General features: G+C 45.4%; 1 protein-coding gene across 4 annotated transcripts in view; it reads right to left on the bottom strand.

The window, feature by feature from the left end:
• The window catches only part of TNS3 (tensin 3), a 420,724-nt gene that overhangs the window by 386,085 nt on the left and 21,479 nt on the right, over positions 1–13,160 (bottom strand). For 3 of the 4 annotated variants that reach the window (XM_053262000.1, XM_053262001.1, XM_053262002.1), the window contains exon 1: positions 1,478–1,846. The exons of the other annotated variant lie outside the window; for it this stretch is intronic. In XM_053262000.1, the coding sequence (XP_053117975.1) occupies positions 1,478–1,621 (144 nt within the window). In that variant the 5' untranslated portion in view covers positions 1,622–1,846. Of the gene's footprint in view, positions 1–1,477; positions 1,847–13,160 lie in introns of those variants that run through there. 4 annotated transcript variants of the gene reach the window in all.

Genomic DNA, 13,160 nt, shown 5'->3' with positions numbered 1-13,160 from the left:
GCAACCAGTGTAACTGTCGAATCAGCCAAAGCTGATAGAAAGCACCCCTGGCCATGGCCTCCACCTGAGATACCAGGGTGAGGCCTGGGTCCAAGAGTACTCCCAAGCTATGCACCTGCTCCTTCTGGAGGAGTGTAACCCCATCCAGCACAGGAAGATCAACCCTCATCCCTCAGATTCTGAGCGACTACAATGAGCAACTGTCTTGCTTGGATTCAGCTTCAATTTGTTATCCCTCATCTAGCCCATTACTGCCTGTAGGCAGGCATTTAGAGAATGAGTGCCATTTCCTGATGATAAAGATGAAAAGGAGAAGTAGATTTTTGCCCATTAGTGTTTGCCCATTTTTGCTACACCACAACATTTGATAATCCACAGACATGCCTCCCTGAGGCTTAATATAGATTGGAAGGGTTTTGTTGAGAGATTTGGCATGTGCCTCTTTGGAAGCCTACTGAAAGCCAGAGGAATGTCTCATCTTGAAATACACAGCTTTGTGCCAGAGAATTACATGGATTTGGGCTTTTTCATCTTATTCTCCCCCAAAACTTATCATCAAATCCGAAGAAGAATTCTGGGGTTCTTGATAGCTTGCTCATTATCCGTAATGTTTATTTGATCCTAGTAAAGATACTGAGGCTATTCACACATGCATACAAAACTGGGCTAAGGGGGCGCATGCAAAACTGAGCTGAGGTTTTGATGTGTGTGTGAACCACCGGGATCAGGCCCAATCTTGTCGGCACTACAGCAACAAACCCGCTTGTGGCACCTCCTTCCAAAACGAGGTTAGGAGAGCGAGTGCTCTCCTAACCTTGTTTTTTGGATCTCCTGCCAGCTGCAGCTGCATGTAGCCACAGCTAGCACTCGAGGAGAGGGGGGAGATCCCCATAATGCACCATGGACTTGCGCAGTGCATTATTGGAGCTCTGGGGGTGGGGCGGTGTGACGTGTCTCAACACCCCAACCCTTGGAGCAACTGGCAGCACCTTTCTCAGCAGCAGAGAAAGGGCACCAACGGGGCAAGGGGATCACACACCTTGTGGGAGGCAAGGATCTGCTCATCTGTGGGAGAGGTAAGCTTTTCGAGGCTTCCTCCCCTGGCCCCATTGGAGCCCTTTCTCTGCTCATGAGAAAGGGCTCACTATCTTACAGTTACAGATGGATTTCAGCAACTGAGTTTCAGTGCATTCTTCAGATGATCACACTACCCCAAAGGTGAGGTTTCTCACCTCAGGGTAGCTTGGTTGTCTATATCATCCTGGCAGGATGATAAAATGCTTGTGATGTGTCTACATGCACACTACATTAATGTCCACTCATCTTGTTAATACTTGTGACTGTAGGAATCAAGGATTAATGAGCAAATTGTACTTTAAGCAGTTAGACGCTCCAAGGAATCTGCTTCCCTTGCTCTCCCATCTCCCACCATCTCAATGTCATTAGTTGTTTAGATCTCCCTAAAGATTCCACATACCTGATTCATGATCTCTGGCTTGTCTTGTATCAGGCAGTGATGATCCAGAGGAATTGTGCACAATTCATTTCCCAGGCAAGCCACACTCACCCTACAGCCCATTAGTTGCTCCAGCTCCTGATGTCCTTCCTGCCTCCACTTCATGTAATCAAGTTCAGTGCTTCAGGTCCATCAGCGCCACTTTTCAGTTTCCTTTCTGAAGCCATACATTTGCACCAAATCCTCCTTGCTTTGTTTAATATTGACACCAGACTGTGATCTTCTAACCTGCTAGTATTTGACCATTTAGCTGTCACCCACCTCTGCTCTTTTTGGAACTCTTTAGAACTTGCCCTGCATTTGTTATCCAAGCTGTGCATTGACAAAACTTCTCCCCCTTCTCCAAGACTGGGACAGTAAGTAAGAATGCTAGTGTCTGGAGCTGTGTCTCCAGATGGGGAAACTTAGCCTTTCCTATCCGGGTGGGAGGGATTTTGGATCACTGGTATAGATGAAATAACAAGGAAACTAATAACTTGGAAAAAAACACTCTTGTTTAGAGGGTGTGCTGCTTTCAAGCGGGGAAAAAGAAGAAGCGAGAGCTCTCCAGCAATCTGTCACCAAGGCAAGTTGATAATGCCAAAGTAAACTGAGAGCAAATAATGGTTATTTAAAATTGACACAGTAAGCAGGACTCTGAAAGGAGATTTTTTTCAGAAGGAGAGTCTGAAGAAATTTCCTGCTCCTTTGTGTAGCCTGTCTCTTTCTGTAACTATTTCTTATATTTCCTTTTTATTTTATTTTTTTGTAAAAAACCTTAACATTATTTCGTAGACATAATGGAAAGAAAACAAAGATACAGAACTTGGAAGGCAGGAACTGCATTATTTTTTGCTGAAGACATCCCAAATGATGACTCACAACATACATGGGATGTAATGTGAAGAGAGCAGCTCCAACTTGGACTATCTTTATTTGTTTTGTTTAAAACAGTGTTAAGCTGGGGAGATGCATCTTTCTCAAAAGCAGTCTTGAAATATTTCAAGCAACTATCATTATTTCAGTTTTAATCAAAGTTTATTATTATTTCAGTTTTAATCAAATCATCTTAGTTTCCTAAAAGCAGCTGAAAAATACAATTGGCAGGGGGTTCAAGTAATAACTGGGAAATGAGTCAGCTCAGCAAATAACTCTCAAGATTTTCAAATCAATATTGTGGACTAGAAGGGCTTCATGATTTTTTAATATATAAGGCTGGCATTACTGGATCACACACCAGATGACCAAAAGAATAACTGACTATCAGGGGTGTAGTCATCATTGGACGAGGGGGGGACAAATGCTCCTTGCTCCCAGAGTCTGGGGAGCTGCCACAGTACCCCATTACCCCTTCCCCAGGACACCTCCTCACCCTCCTCCCGCATCCAGCCAGCGAACTGTGGGCTTGCTGGTTGGGACCACAACACATGGCCCCTCACCCATTCTCAGCTGGCAAATGCTTTGTGATAAACAGAACTTGCATATCTGTTTACCTAACTAAGGTATAAAGCAATATGTTGAGTGGAATGAAAATTCACATATCACCACCAGTAGTGTAACGGGCTTGCCAGGAGTCCCACCCCCACACACCTACCTGAACTGACCATGCCCCTAGCACCAACACCAGACACACACCTATGCAGAGAAATGGCCATCATTGGGGCAGGGGGTGGTGAGACCTATGGCCTTTCTGTCCTTCCCAGTTGGCTAGTGCTTCATTTGCCGGCTGGGTGCTTTTTCTCCTCTCCCTCACTCGGACCGAGGGAGAGAAAGAACACTCAGTTCTTTCTTGGCAAACAAGTTTATTAGGAATTTTTAAGTTTATCACATTGTATCCAACACTTCTGCCAAGGAGCTCAGGCATATATGAGAATATCTGATTTTTGTCTTCTCACAACAACCCTGTAGAATAGCTTTGGCTGGAAGATGGTAACTCGTTCTAGCCGACTCAGGGAACTCCATAGAAGCAAACATAATTAAAGCTAGGTTTATTAAGCTTTGTAGCCCTGTTCAGGCATTATAAAAAGCAAGAGCCTGAACTCACATAGAGTCTCCCTATGACTGCACTCTGAAGCCCACCCCTGTGCTGATGTGCTCAGAAGCCCCACCCGCTAATGTCTATGGTTACAGCGTTTGTCTGCAGAAACAAATGCCGTAACTGTGGACAATCGAGCTGGACTTCTGAGCTAATCAGTGCAGGGAGCATACTCTTGCAGATAATGTACACAAGTACAGCCTCCCTGCTTTTTATAACACCTTACAAAGCTATAACCAAACTTGGTAAGCTTTGCTTCTGAAAACGGAAATCCTGCTTCACCAACTGTTTAGAATTCTTTGAGAATACCATTGGCAGGGTTGCCACATTTCTCAGAGAGAATTCCTGGACACAACCATCAAAAGGTGTGTGTGTGGGATGTGGCGGGGGACAAATTTTCAAACCCTACTTTTTTTTTACTGGGATTGGAAAAAGTGCTCCGCATTGGAGCCTGGTGGCTGTTTCACATATTGTTCTCTATAGCATTCTTTGCACAGGGGAGCATTAGGAGTGTTTTACTTCAATAAACACAATCTAATAGTGATTAAAGTGAGCCAGCGTGGTGTAGTGGTTAGAGTGCTGGACTAGGACCGGGGAGACCCGAGTTCAAATCCCCATTCAGCCATGAAACTAGCTGGGTGACTCTGGGCCAGTCACTTCTCTCTCAGCCTAACCTACTTCGCAGGGTTGTTGTGAGGAGAAATTCAAGTATGTAGTACACCGCTCTGGGCTCTTTCGAGGAAGAGCGGGATATAAATGTAAAAATAAAAAATAAAAATAAATAAAATAATATGTGAGATAAATATAATGATGGTAACACAAGTGCAGCTGAGAAAAGAAAGAAACCAGTATCAGGCAATGAGTGTTCTAGAGAGAAGTGGGACCCCAAGAATGCCACTAGAGAAAAAGGGGATCTCTCCATCCATATACTTCACAGCTAAATGCAGAGGGCCATTACCACCTTTGCTAACTATAGAGATGATCCGGAAATGAGGGGAAGGTGTTTACTGAGCAATATACAGACAGCCAACTAGCCAGTCAGCAGCAATGGTGCCAGAGAAAAGGTAAGAATATGGGGCTTTTTGACACCATGTATCTACAATGCCTGGAACAAAGCACCAGAAAAATGGGTAAAATTCATTAAAGCAATCTTCTCACTCAGATTCTTGGGCTTTTCATAACCAAAACAACACTTTCCCTGCACATTTCATATCCAAGACATCACAATTCTAGTCAAAAAAGTAGAGTTTGAACACTTGTGGCCCTGCTTTTGAAAGTTGTATCCAGGTATTCTCTCTGACAAATGTGCCAGCCCTACTGATGACACTCTCAATGAATTCTAAACAGTGGGTGAAGCAGAATTTCCATTTTCAGGACGTTCAGTTCTTGGACTGTCTTGGCCAGTCTTGGACATGTGACAACCCTAGGCATCAGGCATGTGGATAGAGTCATGCAGTATAAATCTGGACTTCCAAAAAGCTTTTAACAAAGTCCCTCACCAAAGATTCCTAGGTAAACGTAACAATTTGCGATTACATGTATAGAGGATATCATAGCTATACATGTGTTTATTAAAATCTATATATTTATTTCTCCTAGGCATACCTGTCGCTAATCCCATGCATGGTAGCTCTCATGAGAAGCTACCGGACTAGCGACAGGACGTGGAGAAAATGGCCGCTGGGATGGCAGCCCTGGCTTGGCTGCCGGGGTGAGGAGGAGGCAGCAGGAGTGGACGGGCTGGCTTGAAAGCTGGCTAGAAACTGCGGGTGGTGGTGGGGAAGCAGGCTGGGTGGGCTGTCAGAGGCGCAGATGCTCTGCGCCCGGCCCAGCTAGTTATTATTTAAAATTTAAAAATATTTGTATCCTGCCCCTCCAGCACAATACTGCTTGGGGCGGCACACAACAGTAAAATAGTAAAAGTAATTAAAAATGTAAAAAAGGAAACAAAACACAATGTAGAATAAAAATAATTAAAACAAACTCAATTAAAATTGAAAACCCACCAGGCTGTAATAATTGAAACACATTAAAAAGCCTTTCTGAATAAGTAGGTTTTATGATCTATTTTAAAAACCCTAAGGGAGGGAACATGGGAGAGCATTCCAGAGCTTAGGGGCCACAGCCAAAAAGGCCCTGTCTCTTGTCCCTGCCAACTGAATCTCAGTCAATGGCAGGGCCACGAGCAGTGCTCGAGATAATGAGCCCTGGCAGATTGGATGGAAACAGTCTGACAATTAAACCAGATGTTACACTAAATGTATAGCTGGCACCATAAAGCCCCCCTGCCAATATTATCTAGCAGCATCTAGCTATGTCACAATATTCTGCATTCCCCTCCCCCTACTTCACATCACTGGCTGCTGAGGGGGAAGGGGTAAAATTCAGAATGTCATTATATCAACAGGAAGTTCTGCTAGCCCTTATGAAGGAGAGAGTTGAATTAATGTGGCTGTTATTATGGCTGGCCCTAATGGCATAGCAGGGAAGTAACCTGCCTAGAAAGCAGGAGGCTGTTGCTTTGAATCCCTGCTGGTGTGTTTCTCAGAATATGGGAAACAACTATATCGAGCAGCAGCGATATAGGAAGGTGCTGAAAGGCATCATCTCACACTGCGTGGGAGATGGCAATGGTAAACCCCTCCTGGATTCTACCAAGAAAACCACATGGCTCTGTGGTCGCCAGGAGTTGATACTGACTCCACGGCACAACCTTCCCTTCCCTTCCCTTCCCTTCCCTTCCTCTTATGGCTGGCACTTCATGTTTAGTATTAAGGTCTTATTTGGCCCCCATTTTCCACACCACATACCAACAAAATAAATAATTTAGCTGTAATCTCAGTGTAGTGGCTAAACTGTTGCTTCTGTTAATCTGGTTTTGAGCACACTGTCTCCTCATAGCTTGATTTCATTTTTTAATTTACTCCATGTGTAGCAATTAAAGAAGAAATCTATTAAGCGGGTGCAAAAGAGAAATGAGCAGTGCTCTAATCCAGGGATCCTCAACGTTGGGCCCCCAGATGTTCTTGGACTTCAACTCCCATAATCCCCAGCCAAAGGCCACTGGGCCTGGGGATTGTGGGAGTTGAAGTCCAAGAACATCTGGGGGCCCAACGTTGAGGATCCCTGCGGTCTAATCTGCAATTAATTCAAATTAAGAGTGTAATTTGGTTGAGGCCTAGATTACTTCCTGAGGAACAACAACCAGCTGGGAGACCTAATGGCCTGAGGCAAACTGAGGGTCATTAGCAAACAGTCTACCATTACCTATCCAGCAAAATATACTCTGGGTTGGAGTCCATGCTGAAATTGTAGTAAAGCATGGAGGGGTGTCTTGGTGGGGTGTCATGGGGGAGGTGAGGGGTAGAAAAGGGTTATTCCAATAAAACAAGCCTCTTTCCCCCAATCCCCACAAGAATAAGAGGCATTTAATAGTTATACTTTACTGTGTGTGACGCATAGATTCTACACCCAGGCAAAGCACAGGACAAAAAGGGTCTGCAAGGTGATAAATTAACCTCGGAGTTTACAAAAAACACAAGCTAATGTAGCATGAAGACAAATTTCCAGTCCTCTATACAGGATGGCTATAGCATGAGACTACTGCAGTAGAGGCCATTGACAGACATGACACAATTAGCTCCAGGTAAGTTAGGTTGCTACAAATGGAAGGTATCTCATATATATTAACATGCCAATTGAGCAGGGGAGGAGGGGTGTAGCTGTAATTGAGCGGATGGGTTCAAAGAACCCGGGTCCCCAGATCCTGAGGGCTGCCTGCTCCACCACTCCCTAGTTTCTTCCTCACTCCCTTTTTTTCTCCTTCACTCTGAGGGGCTGCCGATGAGAGGGGTGAACACACAGGCCCCCTCTTCTCTAGCTACGCCACTACAGGGGAGGCCAAGTTATCTGGGTGTCTGAGGCAGGACTGCTGCCCTCACCCACCCTTACATGGTAGTTCACCAGCAGATACAAAGAGCCACCATTTCACAGCCTCTTTCTGTGCTTATTGGATTTTGTGCAAATGGAGCAGAGAGCAGCAAGGGTGGTTCGAGGGGGGGGGCAAGCACCCCTTCAGACAGGTAGTTTGCCCTGCACTTGCCACCCCCATGGCTTTTTTAGAAATCTAATGTGTGGGACACAGCCTGCCCACCCACAAATGCACTTTGTCCCTTCCGTGGCCCATCTCCCATTTTTTCCTGGAGCTGCCACTGGAGAGGTGAGGAAGTGCTCTAGTCCAGGGATTCTCAACATTGAGTCTCCAGATGTTATTGGACTTCAACTCCCATAATCCCCTGCCCCAGTGGCCTTTAGCTGTGGATTATGGGAGTTGAAGTCCAATAACACCAGGGGACCCAACGTTGAGAATCCCTGCTCCAGTCCACCACGCTCTCTTCCTCCTCTCCTTCCTCTTCAGAGAAGGAAATGGAGGGATTTAGTGGATTAGAGCATGTCCCCACCACTGCAGTTTCCTCTGCTTCATCTCCATCTGCCTGCCTGGCAATCACTCAGTGTGCTGCATGGACAGACTGGCCCTGCAGCTGAGCAAAACTGCAGTGATGGCCGTGTGTGCCTGGAACCATCTATAGGGGGCTTATTGCATTGTCCATAACGGCTTGTACAACGTGTAAAAATGTACACTGGGTTCCCCCCATTTTTTTTTGTTCCAGTAGTGGGACTGGGGCAACATGGAACATGAATAAAATTAAAACCAGCTGTGTAAGGTGCTCCCCATAGATTTCTATCACAATTGTATTATAAAATATTTATATACTGTTATTTTAAAAAAAATGTTCTCAAAGCTATTTACATAGCAAAAAGAATGAGCAAATGGTTCTCTATCACCAAAGTGTTCACAGTCTAAAAAGAATCACAAGGAAGACACCAGCAAACGGTCACTAAGGCCATTCTCATGACCAGCCCTACCTGGGCTAGCACTGCTCTCAGGGGCGTATCTAGGGTGGGGCAGGCAGGGCACGTGCCCCAGGCGCCACTTGAAGGGGGGCACCATTTTTAAAAAAAATTTTTTAAGGCTGCCAAAAACAAAATAGCCACCGTGCATGCTCAAATGGCCTCTTTGTGGCCCTAGGCCATGCCAGGCTTCACAGAGGCCATTTGAGCATGTGTGGTGGCCATTTTGTTTTCAGCTGCCATTTTTTAAAAAAGTATTTTTAAAAATGGCCACCGCACATGCTTAAATGGTCCCTGTGAGGCCCTAGAGGCCAGGAGGGGGGAGGGGGAACCTTTGCAGACCCCCCCAGCCTTTAGAAGCCCCCCAAAGGGGCTACAGGTAATTTTTTTAAAAAAAATTAATATAAGTCACTGTACACATATTCAGATATGTGACTTGTATGTGACCTTCAGACATGTATTTTTCTGCTGATATTATGGTAAAGTTATCTGAAAGATGGGTGTCAGATGTTTGGACAAGGGGCGCAATTTCAATGCTTGCCCTAGGCGCTATTTTCCTTCGATACGCCTCTGACTGCTCTACCTGGGTAGGGCTGATTGTAAAGACTGCTGGGATCGTCTTGATCCTGGAGTTCCTCTGCCAGGTAGCCTGAATTTTGTACCTGGGTTAAAAGTGGTAGGAGGGCGTGCATGCTCAGGCTGGAAGCAGCCTGAGCTTCCATCGATCTGAGTGGAAGGAGCAGCCCAGCAGCATGGAACTCCCCTTACATGGTGTACTGTGGGATATCGGAGGATGCAGCCAGGTTTTTCTCATCCCCCTTGCCACTCCGGGAGTGTTCGCATGCTGGTCGTGTGGGCTCGCAGCGTGGCAAGGATCATGTGGGGGGAGACAGGTAAGCTTCTGCTTTCCCCCCAGCCCTAGCAGTTGTGGTTGTGTCAACAACCTTTCTACGTTTTCTGGGACACTGTGCTGCTGCTCCAATAGTTGGCCTCCCCCTGCGAAATATGGGAGCCACCACTTCAAAAGTGTCTTTTTGGCCAGTTGGCATGGGTATTTATGAAGAACTAGCAAGAGAATGGTGAGGGGGATCCTTCTGGGCAGAGAAAGCACCGGAAAGTTGATGCTGTGGCTGTGCAGCAAAACAGAACTGGCTGAAAGTTTTGAAGGAGGAAAGCGAGGCACAAAGAATAACACCACCATCCATTGGCCAAGTCTTCTGGAAGTTGTCCATATGGCACCCCGAGAATGATCAATTTTGAAAAACATGTATGAAAGAATTGTCTAGTTAGGAAGATGTGGAAGACAAGCAAGTAGACAGGAGGGGGTTTCAACCTCTGCTTATGTCTGACTGGGCAAGGATGAATGGTGTCTAAGAGACTGATCCATCGTCTCTCGCTGCTTATTTGTTAAGACTTTCATCACTGCTGTGTGAATGCCCTGAAAAGACACAAAACCCAGATTCACTTTGCTTCACATAATTCCTTGTATTTTGGACTGTTTTTAGCTACAACTCTTGAAGGGAAGAATCTAGCAGCAAATACAAATATAAATGTCCCCTTTTTCTTGTTTCGGTTTATATAAAAGAGGGTCCCCACACTTTTCTGCACTGGGAAATTCATGACAACCACCACCCCAATTTTAATTTGTTGTCATAATAATGAAAAGGATTATTCAATAATCATAACTCTTGATATGGCTTAAAATGCTTCATGAAAAGGAAAGAAAGAACAAACAGATTACATAACTTCACTGTGCTTCCAACAAAAATATGCAGCCTTATGATAGACTGGTAAGGTCTTTGCAGAAGTGTGTATGTGTGTGTGTGTGTGTGTGTGTGCTTGTGTATACACACACACACACACACACACACACACACACACACACACAAATGTGCAAACCCACCCACCCACCCCCTCCGCCCCAGCCACCCACCCCTAGGGACCCATTTAATCTTTTCCAGGCCTTGCTATTTTATTTTTTTTTCTGAACAGAAACAGCAGCTCAAATACCAGGAAATGGTCTTCAGCTGCTGTAATGTTTTGATTTGACAGACAAGAGAAGAGTCTGTCCCATTAACGAGTCCCACTCTGCTACATTTGGCACTGCTTTTGCTTGAGGCACACTCAGGCGAAGTGACGGAGTCTTTGGGTTTTTGCCATGTCTGTATTATTCACCATAAAACTTAATAGATGCATTGATTGGTCTTTAGAGGTGCACAAAAAAATAAAATAAAATCCTGTGGCACAGAAAAAAATTCCTTTGCAGTGACCAGACTGAAAACAATGGAAGCAACATTCTTTTTATCTAGCTTAGTTTTGCAAAATTTAAATCCAATTATTTCCCCCCTCAAATATGTTATCAAATCAAATACTCTACCACCACACTGCAGAAACATAGGCGCCTTTGCTATTCAGTTATTGAGGTGAACAGCAATGAGCTGCCCTCCCTTCTGTGAAGGCTGTCACAAAGTCAAGAAGAGCGTATGTGTTCTGATAAGTGCTGGAGAAGATCTTAGTAAATAGTAGGTATTACATTTTTAAAAAAATGGAGAAGCAGACTTTGTCCTTGTCACCTTGGGTATATTCTAAACGTATCTAGCACCTGGTGAGGCTAAATGAAGTACATCTGCATAATTCCTCTTGTTCACCATCTTAGGACTCTTATAAACTGCAGTCTTTGGGCCTTTTCCACTAAGCCCAGTTTTCTCTCTCTCTGAACACACAGTTTTGCTTAACATCCAGTCTGACAAACAGGCTATTCTCACGACTGCTGGAAAGCGGGCTAAGGGAGCCCAGCCCACTTTCCAGCAGTCATGGAAACCACCAGGTTTGCAGGCAAGACCAGTGGCTAGCCCATTTAATTTCCCCTCCCCTTAAATGAGGTTAGTGGAGCAAGCACTCTGCTAACCCCATTTCTGTGATTGTGAGTCGCCGTGGCATGGCTCTGTGCTAACTCATGAGTAGACCCCTGACTGGGAGGCTGCAGAAAGCCTCCCAGCCCTGGAGGTCTCCCCAGAATGCCCTGTGTACTCACACAGGCCATCCTGGTACTTCTGGGGGTTGGGCGGCCCCCAATCTGCGCTGCCCCTACTGGCTCCATGACGGAGCTGGTAATCACGTGGGCAGCCAATCTGGCCACCCAGGGTGGCTTCCGAGAGTGGGTCAAGCCCGTTCTCCCCACAGTGTTTATTTATTTATTATTTATTATTAAAATTTGTATACCACCCTTCCAAAAGGCTCAGGGCGGTTTACATTAAAACATCATTAAAATCAATTAACAAAACAAAAATTATAAACTACATAAAATAATAATTAACAAGTAAAACATCATAAAACACCAATTAAATAGCCAAAACAATTTAAAAACAAGTTTTAAAAAGCTGAGAAAGCTTGGTTGAGGAGATGCGTTTTCAGTAGTTTCTTAAAAATTGCCAGAGATGGGGAGGCTCATATCTTATTAGGGAGTGCATTCCACAATCTTGGGGCAGCAGCTGAGAAGGCCCGTCTCTGTGCAGCCACCAAACGAGTTGGTGGCAGCTGGAGACGGACCTCCTCAGATGACCTCAATGGGCGGTGGGGCTTATACTGAAGAAGACGTTCTCTTAGATACCCAGGGCCTAAGCCGTTTAGGGCTTTGTAAGTTATAACTAGCACTTTGTATTTTGCCCAGAAACCTATTGGCAGCCAGTGCAGCTCCATCAACAGAGGAGTAACGTGTTCTCTCCGAGATGACCCAGAGACCAATCTGGCTGCCGCATTCTGAACCAACTGAAGTTTCCGGACTACGTACAAAGGCAGCCCCACGTAGAGCGCATTACAGAAGTCCTGTCTGGAGGTTACCAGCAAATGTACCACTGTTTAGAGGTCATTGATCTCGAGAAACGGGAGCAGCTGGCATATCACCCAAAGCTGATAGACAGCACCCCTGGCCACTGCCTCAACCTGAGAAACCAGGGAGAGGTGTGAATCCAGAAGTACTCCCAGATGGCAAAACCTGTTCCTTTTGGGGAAGTGTGACCCCATCTAGAACAGGCAGATCAAAATTGTCTCTAGAGTTCTGACCCCGCACAATAAGTACCTCCATCTTATCTGGATTCAGCTTCAGTTTATTCTCCCTCATCCGGCCCATTACTCCTTCCAGGCAGGCATTTAGGGAGGATATGCCAGCTCCTGAACGAGTTGACATGGAAAAGTAGGTCTGGGTGTCATCAGCATACTGGTAACACCCAGCTCCAAATCCCCTGATGATCTCTCCCAGCGGTTTCATGTAGATGTTAAAAAGCATTGGAGAAAGTATGGAGCCTTGAGGGACACTATACTTAAGCTCAGATTTTGAAGAGCAACAATCTCCCATTGACACCATCTGAAATCTGTCTGAGAGATAGGAGCGGAACCACTGTAAAACAGTGCCTCCCACCCCCCAACATTCTCAGACGTTCCAGAAGGATACTATGGTCAATAGTATCGAAAGCCGCTGAGAGATCCAAAAGGACCAACAGAGTCACACTTCATCTGTCAATTCCCAGTTGGAGATCATCCATCAGGCTGACCAAGGCAGTCTCCACCGCATAGCCCGCCCGAAAACCAGTTTGAAATGGGTCTAGATAATCAGTTTCCTCCAAGACCAACTGGAGCTGAGAGGCCACCACCCTCTAAATTATCTTACCCAACCATGGGATATTGAAAACAGACCTATAATTGCTCAACTCTGAGGGGTCT

Source organism: Hemicordylus capensis, chromosome 6, assembly GCF_027244095.1.
Source record: "Hemicordylus capensis ecotype Gifberg chromosome 6, rHemCap1.1.pri, whole genome shotgun sequence".
NCBI classification, from domain to species: domain Eukaryota; kingdom Metazoa; phylum Chordata; class Lepidosauria; order Squamata; family Cordylidae; genus Hemicordylus; species Hemicordylus capensis.
The sequence above is the reverse complement of the archived record's forward strand: the minus strand, read 5'-3'. Positions and strand labels throughout refer to the sequence as shown.